The 23,434-nt window shown below is 38.5% G+C and overlaps 1 protein-coding gene and 1 long non-coding RNA gene across 2 annotated transcripts; one reads left to right on the forward strand and one right to left on the reverse strand.

Annotated features, from left to right (window-relative positions):
• Window positions 1–11,847: 11,847 nt before the first annotated feature.
• LOC112209478 (zinc finger CCCH domain-containing protein 11C-like) lies at window positions 11,848–17,314 on the reverse strand. The gene is made up of 2 exons (XM_054685960.2): window positions 17,077–17,314; window positions 11,848–16,709 (listed from the first exon to the last, which is right to left on the reverse strand). Exon 2 carries the CDS (start codon window positions 16,189–16,191, stop codon window positions 13,957–13,959), a length of 2,235 nt encoding a protein of 744 aa, XP_054541935.1. The 5' UTR covers window positions 16,192–16,709; window positions 17,077–17,314; the 3' UTR covers window positions 11,848–13,956.
• A 468-nt stretch (window positions 17,315–17,782) lies between these two features.
• LOC129144278 (uncharacterized) lies at window positions 17,783–22,724 on the forward strand. Its single transcript, XR_008548553.2, has 3 exons — window positions 17,783–17,880; window positions 18,385–18,573; window positions 22,636–22,724. It is a non-coding gene; the product is annotated as an uncharacterized LOC129144278 (long non-coding RNA).
• The last annotated feature ends 710 nt before the right edge of the window (window positions 22,725–23,434 follow it).

Here is a 23,434-nt window from a genome sequence, read left to right on the forward strand (position 1 = left end):
TCCAAGATGACCCTCAATGACCCTGCCTGCCTCCGAGTACCCACACTCTTGTGAAGTCTCCTCCCACACGCACTATACCAGGGTTAGTCTGTTTGAACAATAGCAGATGTGGAAGTGATGGTAAGTCATTTCTAAGATTAGACTTTGAAAGAGTATAATTTCCACGTTGAGCTCTCTTGTTCTCTCTGTCTCTTTGTGTCTTTGTCTCTCTCTCTCTCTCTGATCTATTGCTGGAAAAGAGGAGTGAGAAGGGGAAAGGAGTGAAAAGCAAGTTGCCATATTGTGAACAGTTCTATGGAGAGGACTGCAGGGTAAAAAAAAAAAAAAAAAATGGAGCCTCCAGCCGGGCGCGGTGGCTCACGCATGTAATCCCAGCACTTTGGGAGGCCGAGGTGGGCGGATCATGAGGTCAGGAAATCAAGACCATCCTGGCTAACATGGTGAAATCCCGTCTCTACTGAAAATACAAACAATTAGCTGGGCGTGGTGGCGGGCGCCTGTCATCCCAGCTACTCGGGAGGCTGAGGCAGGAGAATTGCTTGAACCCCGGAGGAGGAGGTTGCGGTGAGCCGAGATCGCACCACTGCCCTCCAGCCTGGGCAACAGAGGGAGACTCTGTCTCAAAGAAAGAAAGAAAGAAAATGTAGCCTCCAGCCAAGAGCTAGCAAGGAATCGAGCTCTGTCGGTATCCAAGTGAGTGAGCTTAGCAGTGGATTCTCCAGCCCCAGCCAAGCCTTGAGACAATGGCAGCCCAGGAAGAAAAGCTTGACTGTGACTTTGTGAGAGATGTTGAACCAGCCAAGCTGCCCCTAGATTTCCTTGCCTCAGAAATTGCATGAGATACTAAATGTTTGTTGTTTTAAGCCACTAAGTGTTGGAGTAATTTGTTTCACAGCAGTAGATAACAGAATCAAAGACATTCATTTTATAAAATATACAGACCGTAACAATAGGAAAACAAAAATCATACCAAAACTACAAATGAAAAACAGTATTTACAAGAATTGTTCACACATTTAACAGAATATTAAATGTAGCTTTATATTAGTAAAAATAAAACATGCCTTTAAATGTATAATTTTCTGGAGAAATAGAAATGACTAAAAATTGACTCCAGAAAATAAACTGAGCAAATTAGTAATCAGTGAATAGATTTAAGTAGAAAATCAAACACCTATTACAGATTTTTTCCATTATCTCTCCACAAAGATCTAGGTTTAGCTGCTCCAACCAATGAGTTCTTCCAACAATTGAGGTAAAATAAATACTTTGACATTAAAAAAAAGACAAAATCAGCCTTAAAATGATAAATTGATAGCATATCCTAATTGCTAAGCCTTACAAACATAAAGAGAAATCATAGTTATAAATATAGATACAATATTTATTATATAAAATTTTCAAATTGAAATCCACACAGAATATAGTCTTTTCAACAAATGATGCTGGGTCAATTCAAGACACATGCACATGTATGTTTATTGCAGCACTGTTCACAATAGCAAAGACTTGGAACCAACCCAAGTGCCCATCGGTGATAGACTGGATAAAGAAAATGTGGCACATATGCAACTTGGAATACTATGCAGCCACAACGAAGGATGAGTTCGTGTCCTTTGCAGGGACGTGGATGAAGCTGGAAACCATCATTCTTAGCAGACTAATACAGGAACGGAAAACCAAACACTGCACGTTCTCACTCATAAGTGGGAGTTGAACAATGAGAACACATGACACAGGGAGGGGAACATCACACACTGGGGCCTGCCAGGGGGAGAGGGGCTAGGGGAGGGATAGCATCAGGAGAAATACCTAATGTGGATGATGGGTTGATGGGTGCAGCAAACCACCGTGGCACTTGTATACCTATGTAACAAACCTGTATGTTCTACACATACATCCCAGAACTTAAAGTATAAAAATAATTTTTTAAAAAAGTTGACGATTTAAAAAAGAAACGACCCTTACCACCCACCACACATGAAAATCCATTCTGGGTGATTGTAGATTTAACTGTGGAAAGTGTGAAAGAGAAAATAATAAAGCAATTAGAAGATAATCTAAGACTATAACGCAGATAATACCTTCAAGACTTTAGGACAGGTAAGGATTTGATAAATTGGGACCAAAAATGACTGTTCATAAGAAAAGATGGATACATTGGATGTTAAAATTAAAAACTTCTTTTCAACACAAACACCATTTAGAGACGACAAAAACAAGCCACAGAGTGAGGAAAGATATTTGCCACACACATAACTAACAAAAGACTTGCATCCAGATAAATAATTTTTAAACTTTTACAAATTAACTATAACTAGATAAATAATGCAATAGAGAAAAGAAGGAAATACTTGAGTGGACACTTCAGGAAAAGGATATCTGCATATTTTCAATCTTATTTGTAGTCAGAGAAATGCAAATTAAAACCTCAATGAGATACTACTACTATTTGCCAAGGAGAATAACTAAAATAAAGAAGAGAGATAATCCTAACTGCTGACATGGATATGTAGCAATAGGATGTCTCTTATATTGCTGGTGGGAGTTAAATTGGGACAATGATTTAGGAAAACTGCTTACATTATCTACTAAAGTTGAACATGTACATACCTATGACACAGATATTGCACTCCAAAGTGTATATTCAACAGAAAGGGGATCATGGTAACCAAAAATATTTCCAAGAATGCCCAGAGCAACATGATTTATAAAAATGAAAAGCTAGAAACAATATATTGTGATAAATTCATAAAGTGGAATACTATGAAGCAGTAATACTGAATGAACCACAGTTATTATATTCAATAATATAGATGAATTTCACAAACATAATATGGAGCAAAAGAAGCCAGATGCAAGATTTATACAGATGATTTCATTTATGGAAAGTTGGAAAAGAGACACAACTGAACTCCAGTGTTAGAATGAGCGTAACAGTTACATCGGGGAGGAAGAAGGGAGTAGTGATGGGGAGGAGACATCAGAAGACTTCTGGATACTGGAAATATTATTTTTTAACTTGAGTAGTTTTACAGCAATGTTCATCCAAGGACAATTCATTGAGTGGTATGCATTTATGTATAGTAGAGTATTCTCTATGTATCGTAATGTTCAATAAACATTAAGATACAAAAGCTCAAACTTTCACCCTATCATGGTATTTGAGAGAAAAAGACAAATAAAATTAGAATGTCTATGAATTAGAAAATTCTGAATAGAAGTAGTAAAACAGTCTATTACACTGGACCTCAGATTTGACACGCAGTAAACTACTCAGCAGACAACTGGTGATTTTCAGTTAAGTATGAGGCACAGGTATTAATGTATCCCTACGGCTACAAAAGTCAGAGATGATTATGTGTGCTCTGTGAGATTCCATTCATTTGAACGGGTATTCAGTGGGTGGTCTCAGCAAATTCCATAACTATCAAGCATTGGAATGAGAAGTGTTTTGGTGATATGATTTACTTTGAGTTATCAATCAATTTAATCAAATTAGTCAAAGTTATTTTGACCAGGCTTTGGAGAAATGTAAACAGTGACCCTTCTGTATGGGATTGTTAGTTGATACAGGACTGAAGTTTTACCCTGATAAACAGACCTTCAGAAACTTATTCCATGAACAAAAATCTATGTGAGTGAGCACAGTTCCTGAAAATGTTCCCATCATCATCATTGGCTATGTCCCATCCTTGGGTACTGAATAAATGATGTTCTTGGAGTTCAGTAGATACAAGATTTCTGAAGAGCTAGCTGCAACTCTCTTAATGGTGTAACTCAAGGATATTAGGTTTTAGCTGGAAAACACACACACACACACACACACACACACACACACACACACACACACACCATAAGGGGAAGTCCAAAGAAGAGAAAGAGGGTTGAGTGCTTTTGAACCTTTAAGGATTGATGAAGACACATTAAGCAAATGTTTAAGACTTTCTTATCCTGTTTTATGCATTCAATGGATATATGTTGAGTGCCCTCCATTTCTTGTGACAGGCACTATTCTGAGTGCTAGGAATGATAGAGCAGGAACGAAAACAGATAAAAACCCGATTTCATGGAGCTTATATTTAATTGGAAGAGACAGAATAAAAAATTTTTAAAAACCTCTCTTAGAAGTAATGAATGCTATGGAGAAAAATCAAAACAAGGATTAACAATTGTGGAGGGGGGGTTTTGATTTTAAATGGGGTGATCATTGAGAAGGTAACATTTGAGAAAGTACTTGAAGGAGGTAAGGAAGCATGTAAGCATGTATACACACACACGCACATACACACACACACACAGATAGACACACCTGAAGGAAGAGCAACGCAGGCAGATGGAACAGCCAATGGAAAGGCACTAAGTGGGGAAATGTTTGGCTTCTGTGAAAAACAGCAAGGTCAGCAAGGCTGGAGGGGAGTGGGTGGTGGATAAAATTTGAGAAGACAAGGACAATAGTCATTGCAGAGGGTCTGATCAGATACCACCTCGCAGGCCATTATAGGACTTGGGCTTTTATTCCTATTAATGTGGGAAGCTCTTGGAGGCTTTTGAGCAGAGGATAACTAACATGCTCTGACTTATGTATTGAAAAGACTGCTTTGACTGCTACATTGAGTACAGACTAAAGCTGGCTGAAAACAGAAGCAGGGAGACCAGTTAGGAGGCAATTACAAGGCCACGTAGGAGATGAGGTGGCCTGGGCCAGGTGTTTGCTGTGAAGATACTGAGAAGGGATCAGATTCTGGATATACCCTGAAGGTAGAGACAAAGGGTATTTAGTAGGTAGACTGTTATTTAGATAGTTTGAACAGCTAACGTGAGAATAACAGAGGAGTCAGAAATGACTCCAAGATTTTTGGCCTGAAACACTGGGAAGATGAAGTTGTCATTTATCGAGTTATGGAAAACTGCAGAAAGACCATATCTGGAGGCAAGATCAGGAGCTCAGCTGTGATCACAGTATGTCTGAGATGCCTAAAGGACACCCAGATAGACAGTTGAATTAGTTTTGAGTCAAGGGAGAATTCGGGGCTGATCCTTTAAGCATGTGTTAATCACGCATGTATGGGGTCACTTCTTTACTCTAAACCCTCCTATAATTTCCCAGATATAAACTAGGGAGCTGTCAACATTTGGATGGTTTTCAGAGCCATGACAAAAGATGGGATTACCAAGTGAATGAAAGTACCCAAAGAAAGACAGAAGAGGTACAAGAATAGGCCCCGGGTGACTCCAACATAATATCTCACCAGCCCTACCTATGGGGAAAAAATATCCCCCAGGGAATAGGCCAGGGCCATCTAGACTTGTAGGGTTCAAGATGCTCTTTAAGAGGTGTGAGGAAAGCTGGAGTTTGCCTTTGTGTCCATGTTGCTGGTGTTCCACGAAACAGTAGGGAATCTCTACTACCTCATCTGGGGGTTGAGGACTGGAGTAAAGCAAAACAAGCAGCTGTTAAATTAGGGGAAGTGACAACGCAGTGATAATCTGAAGATCGCAGGTCTTCAGATGAAAGCTCCCTCCTAAAGAGCCAGAATTTAACTTTGAGATTGGCATATATTCCAACTGGTTACAGGAACATTGAACTAGGTATCTCCCAGTGGAAAGGAAAACAGAAAGACCTGTTTAACGTTGAAGCTCTGCCCCCCATGTTCCTGGGAGCATACTGTGATAACTGTGACCATAGAGAAAAGAAAAAGCCAATAGCTGAAATGAATCAGGTTGTTGGGGGCCTAAGATAAGTAAGTGCAACTTGTTTACATGTAAAACATTTGTCTTGTCAATTTGGGCATTTTATCTGGAAATTATCCAAAGCAGCAATTATCTAGAGCTAGCATGCTAGACTGTTTATCCCTAGACATGGGTGGGGGATGAGGGGATAGAATGCAGGTTTTCATGGCACTTATAGAGTGTGGGAGGTCTCTTTGTTTTGTATTTAAGAAAAAGAATGCAAAATTAGGCACGGGGCCATGGAAGTGACCTATGCGAGTGACGGCCCTAAAGCTATAGTTTTCCTAACTTCACAGAAAATCCACCTCTGACCCTAAACCCAGATGACAGAAACCTTGGGAGCAATAACTGATCACTTAATTTATCATGACCAAGTTTATCTTACAAGTGCCAGGAAGTATTCAGAGTTAGTCAGGCATCATAGGAAAACTCTCCTTTATGTCTATTTCTCACTCAAAGGTATTCAAATAAAAGGAAACATATTAAAGGCACTTAGATAAAGGAAGGCATAGCAAATATTCTTGTTCCATGAAATACCATCTTCTAACCACCTTAACAGATGCAACAGTTGAACAATCTAGCTGTGCTCCGCTGATATTAGAAATACTGTGGTCTGAGCCAAAGGACCAGTGATGGCATCAGGAATTATGTCACTGGCTATATCCTATATATATGTTTACCAGATAAAATACATGATATCCAGCTAAATATAAATTTCAAATATACAATAAATAATTTTTAGCAAAACTGTACCCCTACATACTTATGCATAGGACATACTTATACCAGAAAAGCACTCATTTTTCTGAAATTCACATTTAACTTGGCATCCCATATTTTTATTTGCTAAGTTTAGTAATGCTACCTACACTGATTTCTGCTTTGGGATACATAATGAGTGATAATTTGGAGAGCCTACTAAACAGAAAATCAAAGGGACAGAGGATAAATATTGGATTAGTAGGTCACATGGTTGCTTCCAACATTGGCCCTGACAGTTATCATTACTCATATAATAATACTCAACTGTCATATCAGAATCTGCAAAAGGGGGCTGAGGGTTGTGCAGAATTCGTGCATATTTAATTGACACAAATTAAATATTAAATATTAATTTAATTAGTAAAAACTATTCACTTTTAACTAATGAAAAGGATGGAAACGCTGCTTTTGTAAATAGGCAGCGTTATTGGGAACACAATATTCTACTGCGTTCCCCATCCATAAGTCAAACCATCTGTAAGTCCAGGACTAAGTGTTATCTGTAATTGCTTAAAGTGCAACATTGGTCAAATATGCATAAAGCAGCTAATTGTGAAATATGAGTAATGGGTCTATTTGTTCAATGGGTAAAACTCACTTATCCTCCTTTGACATAGAAAATAGGATTAAATGTAAAACTTATGTCCCAGCTCATAGAGAAACTTACCAGAAACATGTCCAAGTACTTTGTTTACCATCCAACCCTTTTAGTTATATATCTATGAATATTAATATTGTAGTACTTCATACTTTTTAAGTATTTATAGATATACGTATCGCTTCTCGGCCTTTTGGCGAAGGTCAAGCGTAGTATTTATAGATATACGTATGTTCTTTTATTCCCTCCTCAAAAAATAATATTTTATTTATCATCCCCATTAAAAATTATGTATTCATTTGACAGATATTTAATGGGTATCGATTATGCGCTTGGAAAACAATAGTGAACACGACAGGAAAAGTTGGTCATTACAGAACTAACCTTCTAGTAAGAAATAAATAATATTTTAAAATAATAATAATAAAATTTCAGTTGGCAATATTGCCATGAAGATATAAAACAGAGCAAGAGAGACAGTGGCTGCTATTTTAGCTAGGATGGTGAAAACCCATTTGAAGTGGTAACACTTGAGTTAGACATGGAGCTTATATGATAATGATAAACCAGCCAGTGGAAATGGGAATCGCTCGAGAAATGGAGCCACTCCTTGGAGAAGAAATGAGCTTAGCAAATGAGCTGCTCATAGAACAGTAAGAACTAGATGACTGTAGCAGAATGAGAAGGGTGTGGAAAGAGCTAAGGTTCAGATGAGGCAGAAGAGGTAGACACGGCAAGGTCACGTGGAGCCTTGAAGGGCATACTGAAGAGTTTGGGTTTTTTTATTTCCTTGTTTTTGTTTTTGACTAACCCTGGCATAGTGTGTGAGGGAGGGAACTTCACAAGAGTGTGGGTACTCGGAGGCAGGCAGGATCATTGAGGGTCATCTTGGAAGCTGGTCACCACTAATCCCAGATATATCTATAGATAGATAGATAGATAGATAGATAGATAGATAGATAGATAGATAGATAGATAGATAGATTTAGACAGAGTCTCACTCCATCACCCAGGCTGGAGTGCAGTGTCATGATCTCGGCTCACTGCAACCTCTGCCTCCTGGGTTCAAGCAATTCTCCTGCCTCAGCCTCCCGAGTAGCTGGGATTACAGGCACATGCCACCTTGCCTGACTAATTTTTGTATTTTTAGTAGAGTTGAGGTTTCACCATGTTGGCCAGCCTGGTCTCAAACTCCTGACCTCAAGTGATCTGTCTACCTTGGCCTCTCAAAGTGCTGGGATCACAGGCATGAGCCACCATGCCCAGCCAAGAGTTTGTATAGTCCAGTGCAATGGGAGGGACCTGAAGGGGTTAGAGCAAGATAGTATTGTGATCCAATGCATCCTGAAAGGATCAATATGGCTATTCAACCAAGAAAAATTGAACAGGGATCAAGGGGAGGAAGACAAAAGTAGAAGTAGACTGGAGGCCAATTGTCTAGGCAATAGATGTTGAGGCCTTGGATGTCACTGTGAAAGGGAGAGAAGTAGTCACGTCTGTTTGAAAGTAGGATCAATTGGACGTGCTGCTAAATTGGCAGTAAGAGGCAAGGGGAAAGATACATAAAGGATAACCATAGAATTTTTACCGGGAAGCTTGGTTGCTATTAACTGAGATGGGAACTGATGTTCATTAAAATTAAAACACATTCCCATAATCACACTTTAAGTACCAGAGCGAAGATTCGAATTCAGTTCTTCCTAATGCTCCAATATTTTGGGGTTGGTGAGCTGATTAATGTCTACTAGTGTGCTTACTTATTTAAAAGTCCCCCTTTTAAGCTATAAGCTCCTCAGTGACAGAGACTTGGTGATATCTGATATCTAGTCGTAGGAACCAGAGGCACATGAATAATGCTTTTTTGAGAACATTTGTAACAAGATATGACAAGTCTACCAGGCCCCATGTTTCCCGTCACCCTTGGCTGATTCACCAATTTTTTTCTTTAAGGCAGCTATAGATGCTTTCTATAGTGTTGGTTTTGAATTCTGCTATGGAAGTACAATGGTCATTTCAGAGGCCTGCAAACTTTCCCCTTCTAAGGAAGTGTATGGGTGCAATTACGAACATATGTTAACGGAAATAAAACACATGCTAATTATTTCCCTACACGCAAAACCGTCTTGATGGAACCATCAACAGCCTTTATTTATTTGAGGAAATCTAGCGAAATAATATCTCATCAGCTATCTCATAACATTCTGTATTTGATTACCAGTTGAAATACTCCAAACTCCACACTAGTTTTTTTCTAATTTTTTTTAACCCTATAGGTTTTAATACCATGCAATTCTCAACCTCTGCATGACTTTTTTCTCCTTGTAAACAATTAGGAGCCATCTGGTTCCATGGATTTCCCGATCCTCCTGAGAATTTAAACTTAACACACCAAAAGGTTTGATTCGCCCAAGCACTACTATTACATTATTCAACTGGTTTTCTAGTCTTGGATCTTAAACAATATCTTCCTTAGAAAATCAGAAGAAATTTTCTCTTCATACTTCATATAATCCTCTTGCTCTATGTATAATACTAAGCTTTGAGGACCTCCTCAAAGCTATCTTGAAATGATTTACCAAAATATTTGCCAACTTGCCTCTTTCTATGGCAACATATAACTCAAACTGTATCACTTTGTCAATCCCAGTTTTTCTAAGTACCTGTCAAAAAAATTCAAAGGAGTTGGAGTTAGATAGAAAAGGAAACAGATTCCCCTTGGCACCTGTTTGTGCAATGTTGAGCTATGTCTGGGTACCCACTTCAATCTGAAACATTTGCATTCCTGATAAATAGGGGGAATTTTTTCTGAGAAGGCTAATGAAAACAGAGATCTTTCTCACTCAAGATACTAATCAACTTAAAACACCCTGGCTCAAATCCCTTTCTGATAAACACCAAGATCTTATTATGTAATAAAGTTTATTGATATAGTATTAAATGGCCCATTGAGATGTAGCCTAAGGAAAATTTCTTGGAGATTTTTATTATGGCATATCTGGTAAGAAAGTTGTTTTAAACTTGTCAGGCAAGACATTATCTAAAAGGCTCTTTATTCAGCCTGAGGCAGTGGCTCACGCCTGTAATTCTAGCACTTTGGGAGGCCAAGGCAGGTGGATCACCTGAGGTCAGGAGTTCAAGACCAGCCTGGCCAACAAGTGAAACCCTGTCTCTAATAAAAATACAAAAAATTAGCTGGGCGTGGTGGGATGTGCCTGTAGTCTGTCCCAACTGCTAGGGAGGCTGAGGCAGAAGAATCGCTTGAACCCGGGAGGTGGAGGCTGCAGTGAGCTGAGATCACACCACTGCACTCCAGCCTGGATGACAGTGAGACATCATCTCAAATAAATAAATAAATAAATAAAAATAAAAGGCTCTTTATTCAGTAAACACACTTATACACACATAGAAGTGGGAGAGTGGGGGAGAGAGAAGAAAACTTCCAAAGTTACCTAGGTTTTTGTTGGACAAGATTAGATACTATAATGCTCCTCGTTCTTATGATTTTTACTCCCCAAAATGAGGGGATAACAACTGAATTTTTCTCGTACACGCTAAAGCCACAGTCTCAGAAAAACATATCCCACAATTTAAAGGAAGAGTGCTGATGATGGGTACAGAGGAGGAATTATCTTTCATACAATGCATTAAGATATTCCAAGTGATTTATGGATGTATTTGAGAATTAACGGATTGAAGCTCGTGAAAACTGCTAAGAGAAACTGAAAATGGAAACATTAGTTGTTCACATTAAATCTAAACATGTTTAGAGCAAGTTTAGGGACTGTCACTTCTCAATGTGATAGAATAACTGGTACCAAATCTGTCTCTCTGCTGTAAACAGCTAGGAAATTGGACAAAATACATGAGACAGCTGTTTTCAGACGTTAGAAAACAGACACAGCACAGAAGTGTGAGTCTTCAGAACAGGAAAAGAAATGAGGTAAGCCCTATAACCAACATGGCTTTCTGGATGTAGGCACTTCCAAGACTGCAGTAAGAGAGGAGGAACCATGACAAGGCAGATCCAACTTACTGAATTTAATAGACAGAGATCAGAGTTAAAGGAGCTAAAAGAGCTGAAATGTGAGGCACAGAGAGAAAGAACTCCAGAAATCTATACAGGCAGCTATCCTGAGTCCTTCATTGAATATTAGGCTACATATGCATGAAATGAAACTCTATGAGGCCAGGCAAAAACAGCTACTGGGATTTGTGAGCTGGGGGTTGAGTTGCAGCCGGCCAGAATGGAGGCATTGCTGACCACCCTGAATATTTCCTCGAGCCTCCTGAAGAGGCGTGCTTCAAAAGGATAATTAAATTAGCCCTAAAGAAAAACTTACTCTAGACGCATACTCCCAAACTTAAAAATACGCTTAAAAAGGATCAGGTTGAATGGTAAGTAACTGAACTCCCCGGCAAAACAAAATTCGGCTTTCCAGAGGAAGACTACAAAATCTAGACTTTCTTTTTTTTTTTTTTTTTTTTTGAGACGGACTCTTGCTCTGCTGCCCAGGCTGGAGTGCAGTGGCACGATCTCAGCTCACTGCAACCTCCGCCTCCCAGGTTCACGCCATTCTCCTGCCTCAGCCTCCCAAGTAGCTGGGACTACAGGCACCCACCACCACGCCTGGCTAATTTCTTTCTTTCTTTCTTTCTTTCTTTTTTTTTTTCCTACATCGGTTGTATTTAAAACACAAACAAGTATTTCTCTTTCTGTAAGGGCAAATGGTTCAAATAATGCGGAACATGAAACATTGACTAATACAAGTTTATTTTTTAAAAAAGCAAAAGAATAAAGAATATATACAAAAGGGACCTGGAATCTGTAAGCTGATTCCAAAAGCGAAATAAGTAGAAAATCCGTGGTGAAACCTGAACATTCTACCCCTGCTTTGGAGAAGGGCTATCATACAACATTCATTCAGCTGAAGATGGATTGCTAGAGGTGTGTCGATACATAAATTTCAAGTCATTTTTGCTTGTGCAGAATCATCCCAATCTTAACAAGACTGAATGGGCAGTCCTGTGGCTTTCTTCCTTTTCCATATTCCCAACAAGGCTACGTGAAGTTCAACTCTTGATGAGCCGCTTACAACAGCAGTTCCTTAGGAGCCAACATGACAGGTGGGTCAGATTTCCCTATGAGAAACAAAACTGGCCACCTACAGCAAAATATCAAAATGGGTAAATCCTTCCTTCCTCTTCCTTCTGATTATATACAACATATCTCCTTTCAAGACTATTATTTCCGTCATGCTTATTCCTTCACAAATCTAAACCTTGAGGTGATATGAAGGAAACCAACATCAAGAAAAGAAAACTCAATTCAGAAATGAAGAAAACTGGCAGGTATACAATACACCCCCAGAGCATCTCAATATCCCTGGCACAGTACAATTCGGTGTACTGCTACAGCCCATAGATAAATATTGGCAGCTTGAATAAGCTCATTTTTTCCCTCAGGTGGTTAAAGGCCACCACATAAATACTGGGCAACAGGGGTTTGTTGGGAGAATTAGAAATAAAAAATTAACCAAATTTTGTCCCTGTGTTAATTCAATGCCAGCAAGGAGGCAAGTACTGAAGAAGAAAAGGGACAATTTTCATACGAAAAAAGAATTCCTCTAATCATGTCACCATCTCATATAATGAATCCAGGGAATCCCAGAAATAGAAAATTAGTTTCAGGGGACCCCTGAGGCACTTTAAAGCCTTTTAAAAAATTACAGTAATAATAAATTAGATATTGCTCTTCAGAGGCCAACAGAGCAGCAGAAGCATCAAGATCAGGTCCAAAGAGTTATGCCCACATTACAGGCTTCCTGAGCTGCTCAGCCCTCTTTAAAGCTTAGTTGAATCTCTAAATACCTTTACAAAGACATACAATTTAACACAGACTGAGTGGGTATTTTTGTTTAGTGGTAGCATAAAATTTGGTCCTTAATGGTAGCAGCTGTCTTCATCCATTTCAAACTCAGGTAATATTAAGTACATCAAGACAAGACATAAAGAATACAACAAAGGAGAAAAAAGCCAAAACTGACAAACACCTCAAGGAGTCACTAAGTTTGCTTGCACCCTTTCACTTGATCTCCCTCTCAGTCTCTTTTTTGTGGAGAGAAGGGTATGACAGAACTTTTTTCTCAAAAGATGATAAACAATGGCATCAAATGGACAAAATGGTTATAAAGTAACTTTAAAAATCTGACCCCAAGGAATCCAGGACACATACAGATAATTCAGAGGTATACTTCTGATTTGGGGCAAATTCTAGACTAAAGAAATGATCGTCTCAGGTAAATGTTACAATAGATGAAACTAAGTCCAGTTTTTTGGCGGTTTTTTTTTTAAAGTGTCCTCACTACCACCTTCAGCTATCAATCATTTCTCATAGCTCAAGCGGAAGGTCATCTTCATCTTTCCCAGGATCCAGGTCAACCTCAGCTTCCCATTTGCCTCCTGAAATCTCCCACGTTAGTTTCTCAAAATCATCCTCCACAGAGAGTGGGGGCTTTCCTGTTGAGGCAGAGCTGAGTCGGCGAGTTTTCATGCTCATTTGGGATGAGGAAGGGCCAGACGCCTCCGGGGGTGAGGAATCTGAAGAGGACTGGGTTGGAGGCAGCACAAGACTGTCTCTAACCAAACACCGCATATTCTCACTCATAGGTGGGAATTGAGCAATGAGATCACATGGACACAGGAAGGGGAATATCACACTCTGGGGACTGTGGTGGGGTGGGGGGAGGGGGGAGGGATAGCACTGGGAGATATACCTACTGCTAGATGACGAGTTAGTGGGTGCAGCGCACCAGCATGGCACATGTATACAGATGTAACTAACCTGCACAATGTGCACGTGTACCCTAAAACTTACAGTATATTAAAAAAAAGAAAGAAAGAAAAAAGACAAAGAAAAAGAAAAAGAAAAAAAGACTGTCTCTAGGATTTTCTGCTTCAGGCACAGTGACTGATTTGTCCTCAGAGACAAGCAGGACAACAGCATCCACAGCTGCCTTTTTGGCTGGGGGTTCCTGTAGGACGCTGCTGGAGCTGAGTGGCTTCACAGCGGCAGTGACAGCAAGGTGCATCTCCACTGCCTTACGTTTTGGGGCCAATTTGGGGGATGACACAACTTTAACCACAGATTGCTTCACGTTCACTTTGGGTTTCGCTTCACCCCTTTTTTCCAAGGTCTGTGCTGCCCATTTCACATTCAATAATGAGTCTGCAATCCCTGAGGTTTCCACCTCCACCTTCTGGGATGACTTTGTGGGAAGCTGCTTGGTCAGGTGCCATGTGATTCCTGGCACAGCAGTGAGCACTGGTTTCTCTGCCACTCGGGTATTGCAAGAGGCTACATCTCCCCGAAGAGGTGTCCAGACTGATTTTTCCCTCTCCTGCTGTTTCCGCATGCGCATCTCTCTCATGGTCGCACATCTCTTGACTTGAATTTTACTGATGTCAACTCCTGTGCTCTCAACTGAAGCCTCTGTAGCTTCCATTCTAATACGGCTCTGAAAATCAACTTCATTTCCTTCCTGAAGTATCTTCTCTTCTTTCCTCCATGTTCTTTGGGTGACTCGCAGCAGCAACCTTGCCCCCGGAGTGGCCTCATGTTGAGACGGGGAGCTGGTGCTGCTCTCAGAGCTCTGCTGCACCCTCCGTGCCTTCTCCAGTTTAATTTCTTCCAGCGTCTTCATGTGCACCTCCTGCATGGACTTTGTTTTACCTGCAGGCTCCTCTGATTGTCCTTTGCTGGCAACAATGGGTGGCAAAACTACTGTTTTTTTAATTTCACTATCAGTCTTCAGCTTCATGCAAGTTGTATCCTTTTTGCTTTTTTGTCTCTCTGCTTCCTGCTGCCTATGTTCTTCCTCAGCCAGGACCTCAGAGAAGGTTTTGATACGGAGAGTGGAGGAGCTTCTTGCTCCTGAAGTAGAATCATCAGTTTTTGAAGGTCCTTCTGTCTTGAGTTTAGTTTGCGATTCCCCATGTTTCTGACTGGCTCTTTCAAGAAGCATTTCTTCTAATGTCTTCACATGGATCTCACCAACTTTATTAACTTTATCTGTTGCGTCCTCATTATTTGGATCAGCTGACATGCCTAATCGCTCCTTAAGAGACTTGGAAACTTGAGCTGTCTTTGGTGTTTCGTCAGTGTTAGTTTCCGGAGCTTCAACTTTCTTCCCTAGCCTCTGTGCCAGGCTACGCTTTAATGGAGGATCACTGTCAGCGCCTGCCGAAAATTTTCGTTTCCCCAGTCTCTCAGTAAGACCCAATCTAACCAAGGGTTCTTCTCCTTGTTTGGTGGAGAGAGTTACTGTCTTCACCACAGTCCTGACATTTTCTTTTTCAGGACCTGGAACAGGCTCAGGGTGGAGCAAAAGACTGGAAACTCCTGAAGAACCCTCACCTTGCTTCTTAGATTTTTCCTTCATTTTCTCTGACTTAATTTCCTCAAGAGTTTTTATTCCAAAATGCAAACATTCACCTTGCTTTATATTGACTGCAGGTTTCCGGACAGAAGTCACTCGTAATCCATTGTGAACTTCAGGAGTTGGTTGCAGGGTAGGTGTTTTGGTTTCATCACCTTCCTCAGGAAACTGATCATCATCATCTTCATCATCATCTGCAGCATTAATTACAACTGGTGGATGCTTGGGGCTAGGAACATTTTCGGAACTTTCCACTTTCATAACGCTCCGCAGCTGAGGGGAAGGATTGGACTGGACAGACAATTTGTTCTGCTGAACTGAAAGTTGGCTAGCCTTCACTTCCTCTTCTGGTGACTCAGGCACAGTTGTGCTCGGAGGTAGGAAAAGGCCATCAACATATCGTCCTCTATTGTGATGGAAAGCGCAGTTTAATTTTTGACATCCTGTTGGCTGATTTTCCCAATAACAAGGAATTTCACTGCGTTTTTTATCAATCTCCATGTGCCGAAACCTGCACACCCGTCGAAAACAGCGCCCTTCTCGCCATAATGTGCAAACAGTTTCATTTCCTAGTGCAGCTTCACAGTGACGGAATGGGCAGCTGTCACCTTTGGTACATGTAGAATAGAAAAAAAAATAGCAGTCTTCTCCTTGATTAGGCATGCTGGGTAGATTCTTAGATCAGAAGTGGCTTCTTGAAACAAGCCACTGCTTCCTCAAAGCAAGGACAAGGCTCCAAGTCCTCGTGAAATGGGTTTAATCTTCCAAATGACAACTTGATCACAGCAATTGTCTTTAAACTGTAATCATTAGCTGGTTGCTCTCAACAGGAACGTCTGTGTCTTCACTGAGTTCCAATCTATTATGCCTGTAGGTCGAACCAACACTCAATCCATGAATTAATAATAATGAGGCAGAAAAAATTTTCCTCCTCACATTGCCAAGAAAACCTCTCAGCCACAATTCAAACACAGCATGTGTTTTTAAAACATCTCCCAACTACTGGGAGATTAAGTCCATTCAAATAACCTTTGTCAGACTGGAGACAGCTAGGGTTAGTTATCTCCTCAAAAACAAAACAAAACAAAACAAAAAAACAAAAAAAAAGTTCATTTAAAGATGAACTTGAGAGTCAAAGGATCATGAAAAATAATCCATCTTCCATAGCTGAACAATATAATCTGAAAAACAAAAAAAACATCAGTTTTTCAGTAAGATCCAATTTCTGGTCTTCAAGATTTCTTCACACTTAATACTAGTCAATTTTCCAGGAATTTTTTGGGCAGGGAATATCCCCAAATCCTAAAAAGCATCGCTATCTCTAGTTCCACAGCCTCCTTCTCAAGGTCCAGAACCAAGGCCTGGAAGATGTCAACACTATAGGCCTTCCCCACAGGAATCCGCACCGATTATGGGAGTTTAGGGGTGTTCTTCATTACGGTTTCACCAATCCTACAAGGAGTACGGAAGTGTCCCTGTTGCTCTTGACTCCCACGCTGAGGGCCAGGGGTGGGAGTGTAATGAGGGTGGGGAATGGGTGTAGGATACCGGAATAAGGTCGGTGGCTTTCTGTATGTGGAGTTTGAGACAAGCTCCAAAGTCGTGGGACCCGAACCGATGACACTATCCCCGACTCCCGCTTGCTGCCACGTCTTTCTTCTTGCTTGGCCGCTGCCGTCCGTCGTCCTCCCAGCAGCAGCAGCACTCGCAGAAAACCAAGACTGCCAGCGTCAAAGATGGCGCCCGGCTACAGGCTCCGCTCTAAGGCCCGGCCGGTAAAAGTGCCAGCACGACGCAGGGCGCGAGGGTTCTGGAAGACGTAGTTCCTCTATGACGCGATGCCTAAGATCTAATTTCTTATATCTTTGGTAGAGACGGGGTTTCACCGTGTTAGCCAGGATGGTCTCGATCTCCTGACCTCGTGATCTGCCCGCCTCCGCCTCCCAAAGTGCTGGGATTACAGGCATGAGTTACCACGCCCAGCCCCAAATCTAGACTTTCAATAAAATATTTACAATGTCTAACATCCTAACAAAAATTATTTAAAATGCAAAGGATCAGGAAAGACTAGAACCACCAAACTAAGTTGGTAGCAGAGGGGAAGCCACTAAATAAGCCGAATACTCGAAAGACAGGCATTGTACTCATCAGTCATTCCTGAGGGTGGGACCATGGTAAAGCTGAAAATCAAAGAATTGGTTGAAAGCTTTATGAGCACACAGTTAAACTCCTGAATTCTCTCTTTTATCTGTGTGAACAGCCTGTTCCATTCTTGAGCAATACACAGAGCCCAGGGATGTGGTGCAATACTACAGAGGAGAAATTAAGTAAAAATCTACTCCCAAAACAAAGGTAACAAGGTATTTTTCCCTATTCTGCTCTAAAAATGTGGGTGGTCAGGCCACTTCCCCTGACTGTCACTGAGTGGATGTAGGTTAAAGAATACAGACTCTGAGAGAATTAGAGAGTTCTTAAACAAATCAGCCAGGTCTCTTTGATCACAGTGCAATAAAGTCACTAGAAAACCACTCACAATGAATACATGGAATTTCAAACCATATTTTTTGGTGATTTATTTTTCAATATAAGTGGAGAGTCAAGCATAACCATGTAAGTTAAGAAATTCTCTAACTTCACAGCCAGAGACCAAAGTCAGTTGGAAGGTGGGGAGAAAATTCAGAGGAAATACAAAGAAGAGATGCATGTTAAACTTTTGAAAAAAACTCCAAAACTTAAGACTACTGCCCTCAAAGTAATAAGAAAAAGGTAGAAAAAATAGTTTTCAGATCTACAATATGTGAACATTTTTAGTTCTAAGAGGTCTAACCTAAAAATAATATGCTTCGCTTAAAATAGGAAGTCAAGTAAGGAAAAGATGAGGAATTTAGGAAACTGAGGATCCAAACCAGAAGACAGGCGGTAAAGCTTCCCAGGATGAAGGTGAAGAGTCATCCCAGAAAACACTATGAAGTGAGCCTGTGGATCTACCCATTCAGAAGAGGCATTTCTAAGGACAAAAAGACTGAGGCTGAGAGAATATCCAATGTATTTTGCATATTGAGGGACATGGGGAAGTAATGATGACTGGGTGCTTAGAATAAGTAAACAAAACTAAAAATATAGTGATTAAAAACTGCCAGGAAAACAAAAATGTTCTGTAAAAGTAAATGCATACGACCTCTTTCAGCTACAAACGATATCACTAAACACATAATTATATAAAATGAATGTTAATTTATTACAAAATTAACCTAATTTTATATTGGGAGAATGATATAAGGGCTTGGTGTGTTTATCTGTGTGTCTGTGTGTGTGTGTGCGTGTGTGTGTGTGTTTTGGGGTAAGGAGCAGTGTAAGAAATGTAAATACTTCTCTTCCATAGGATGACATCAATGAATAATGTTTAAATGTGCTTTTTTATTAAGTAATAAATGTAAAATATTTTATTTGGAAATATTGAGATAAATGAAAACACAAAAATAGTTAAACATCTTAAAGTAGTTATATATAGGTGGCAGGATGAGTTAGAAATGGAAACGCACTGTAATATTTGACCCTCAGAAGACACTATAGTTATTCTATAAGAAATATTTGCATTATTATAGGAATATTTACATAGTATTTGATGAAAATATAAATTAAAATAAACCAGAATATTAAAACTTGGAAATAAATTTAAAACCAAAACGCCTGGCATTTCAGAAATTTTGGACTACTTCCAATGCATCAGAAGCGACACTTTCCTAAGAACATCCCAATGAGCTTTCAAACAATGGCCATTAGAAAGCAATAGATTGCCAAGTTGTTTTTTGGGGGGGTCAGGGGAAGGGTGTGGTGCAAAGGAAAAGGAAGTGTTGATATCTTATTTTCTTTTGTGCTAATTATAAAATTAGTGTTAAAAATATGTTATTTATTGTAGAAAAATTACTAAAAATAGGTTGTTATTAGGAAAACAAAAAGGTAAATGACCAGTAACTTTGCAAAAAAAGTGCAATTCATGAATTAAACACATAAAAATCATAGCAAAATAGGACAGATTTTCTAATCAGACTGGTAAATACTAAAACATTTTATGATATGCAGAACTCTCCAGTGTTTGGGAAGCCCAGCATTCTGAACATCAACCTTTATAGAGAGGGCTTTGATAAGAACTATTAAAATTAAACACTTGATTTCCTTTTGATTAGGGCCAATTTTGCAAGGGATTTATCCTATGGATCCTCTTTATAGAATCCACTGATATATTTATACAAGGACTTCCATTTCTGTATAAATATTAACACAACAAATTAAAACACATAGTAACTACAGTGCCTTCTGAGGGTGAAATATTATGGTACATTCATATAATAGAATATTTGCAACCTTTGAAAACAAAATGTGCTAATTTGGATTGGTATCTCAGACATATCATTAAATGGAAAGATAAAATTTCAGAGCATTATATATTACTAAGATATAATCATTTTTGAGAATTTAAATATATATATATATAAAAATATGTATGTGTAGGTAGGTTTGTATTGTAGGAAGGTTGATATAGAAATGGTAATGCTAAACAATAAGGGAATGTGCCTAAGTTGTGTCAAAAATAAAATTTGAAAAATTCAAAAATTGGGAACAAGTAGGTTGTTGCTCTAACCACAACTCGTCAAATTTTAAAAAGACGAGTACACAAGAAAAAGTATTCTCTTGAGGACATTAAAGCTCAATAAAACAAACATCAAGAGGTCAATATAAAAATACATGAAATATAATGAAATATAAAAATAGGTCAATTACCATTTCAAATTTGCTATGGCCAAATGCAGATTCCTAGTTTCTACCCCAAATTTTCTCCTATTAAATCTTCCTCTTAATAAAAGGTGTCACTATCTCCACACAGCTCAGATTAGAGACTTAAGCAAGATCCTAATAGTTAAGTGGCAAACTCTCTTTCAATTAGTACAGTTTTTGTTTGTTATAGTATCTGAGCTAGTACTTCCATATTACTCTTAATTTTCAAAAATATTCTCAATGCCGTAAGCTTCCCATATATAATTTAGAGTCTACCTCTTGATGCCTTTATTGAGATTTAATAAACTAGAGATTAGCTCAGGAAGAATTATAAAGATATGCCTTCGTATTCTTGTACAGGATATCCTGTTCATTTAGGAAGGAACTTTCTAAAATTTTCTTTTCATTTTCATGGAATAACAAACAGCATTATGACTAAAGCTTGCATAGTAGAGGCACAGAACTATGTAATAATCTTGGCATTATACATAGGGCCCCATGTAATCTACCACCCCAATCAGAACACTGTTAAAAGTGAAAGAGCACTATTAACAATTTACAAAGATACGGTTAAACAAGGCCTAGCACAGGCCAACAATTTTTTGCCATGTGGCAGTTGTTTTGAATTTACCTAGGTTTTTTTTTCTTTTTCTGTATGTGGAGGGAGAAGAGGAAAGGTATTGAAGGGAAGTAACTGTGTTCTATGATTTTATTTCAGGTAACTTTGTTGGAAGGGTGTTTGATATAGTAGGTAACAGTTACTTGCCCAGTAAAATATGCATTCAATACTCTTCTGTGAAATAGATGTGCAACTGAGAATTTTGCAGATGAGGAAAACAGGCACAAATGTATTTGTTTAATACATGTTTGAAAAGAATTAAAACCAAAGTTTTCTCTCCAAGACCAGTGATTTGAACACATCAAAGCATCCACTACACTTCCTACCATTAATAATCTCAGTGATCCTTGACAAATTGCATTAAATGGCTAAGTTCTTTACAACTACAAGAAGAAAGGCTTGAACTAATTCACCTTTAACATTTTTGCTGGCTCCAAACACTTACCGTCATATACAGTTATAAGTGTAATGACTTAGGTTCAGTAGGTTAATTTGTATTAATAATAACAAGCAAAGTGATTTGACATTGCTTTTCTCAGCCCATTGACATATTTATATGCTAATGTTAAGTGCCCTTTGAATGCTTGGTAAAGAATTCTTGAAAATCATGATACTTTAATTTTTTTTCATCTTTTGCTTTCTTTTTCAATTATGTATGTATATAAAATATTCAAAGAAATGCATATGGATATATTATATAATGTATTATTATATTAAAATGATCTAAGAATTTATATTAATAACTTATAACTATGCCTAGATATAGAGGAACCCAAGAAAAGTTGTTCAATGTATAATGATCAAATAAATTAGGCCTTGAACAGATGTGTGTGTGTTTCTGTGCACCTCTGTATTTGAAAGGAAGAAAAAAGTGAAAAATCTTTGTCTCTCTAACTCCAGAAAAATATCCCCACTTTTGTTGATAGCCAACATAGTTCTCAGCATTAAACCTAAAACATATTTAAAATACATTTACATAAATTGCAGACTATTTCACAATTGTCTTCACTTACAAGAAAACTATGTAAAAAACTACTAGAAAAATATATTGGATAAATTGAAATTACTATGGGAAAATCTCGTCGAAATTTGCAAATTCATTAAAAATGTATCTAAAAAACTAAAATAATGAATGCATGAATTATGTTCATGTATTCAAGAGTACAGATATTTTAAAATTCAAAATATTATAGATTTAAAGAATAGTATAAGAATACCTGGCATTGCCTTACAGCTACATCTTAAATAATTGCACTGAGTGACAAACTGAGTTTGAATAATCTTATATATATGTATATATATATAGTTGTTACAAAAGTAATTGTGATTTTTTTCCATTACTTTCAATGACAAAAACCGCCATTACTTTTGCACCAACCTAATAATATATGAATACACACACACACACACACATTAGCATAGGCAGAGTTCATGATGTTATCCCAGCTAACATAGCAATTAAGTGGCAGAATATGTTTTTGAGACTAGATATATTCAGCACCAAAGTTATTTTCACTCATAATTCTGCACAGTAATCAAAAGTAATTTTGCCAAGAATGGACACTTTATGAAAATATTTTTTAAATGCACCCCACAACTATCTTCATTAAATATTTATTTCTGTGTTTTTAAATAAATGTGTGATTTAAATACTTAAATATATCAAAATAAAGTATATGACTAATTGGGTTTTTCATTTTTCTGTGTTTCAGATGCAGCTGTTCTCTTAGTTACATTGGCAGATTGTGTGTTGTCAATGTTGACTATTGCTTAGGGAACCAGAGTATATCAGTGCATAGCCTCTGCCTGGCCCTTTCGCACAATTGTAACTGTAGCGGTCTGCAAAGATACGAAAGGAACATCTGTGAGATAGATACTGAAGACTGCAAATCTTCGTCCTGCAAAAATGGAACAACTAGTACACATTTAAGGGGATATTTCTTCTGCAAGTGTGTCCCAGGATTTAAAGGCAAGTTTTTTTTTTTCCTGATAAATTAAATTTTCTAGTAAATAATGTTGTTAATATATTTATTTGATATATCTCAAATGTGTCTATTGATTGGTATTGTTGTCTCATTTCTTATTTGGCAAAGTAAAAAAAAAATGCATTCACTTGAATAATAGGATTGCTTCTTTGGGCAATTTAATCTGACTACACAGCCTTGCTCATGCAAATAAGACTAATAAGGTCAGGCTGAAGCATTGGGAATATGATGGTATATGTCAAAGGTCTGAAGGGAAAAGCAGGCAGCCATAAGCTCCAAATAATTTTGCCTAAACAGCTTAGTACTGCATTTCAACCTTTTGTTTGGCTGCATAAGCACATGGAGTGACAATTTTTTCTAGTTTAAGAATAAAATTTGGTTTCAGTATTGTCTAGGTCAGTTTGATGCCGTGACGTTAATAACATTTAAGAAAAAGTGAAGTCACAAACATACTATTTTCTCTGTACAGTCATAGAGAACAAGATTCAGTGTAGTAATAAGGCAGCTTTTAAGGTTAAATATCAGA

This window comes from Pan troglodytes, chromosome 5 (assembly GCF_028858775.2).
Source record: "Pan troglodytes isolate AG18354 chromosome 5, NHGRI_mPanTro3-v2.0_pri, whole genome shotgun sequence".
Taxonomy (NCBI): domain Eukaryota; kingdom Metazoa; phylum Chordata; class Mammalia; order Primates; family Hominidae; genus Pan; species Pan troglodytes.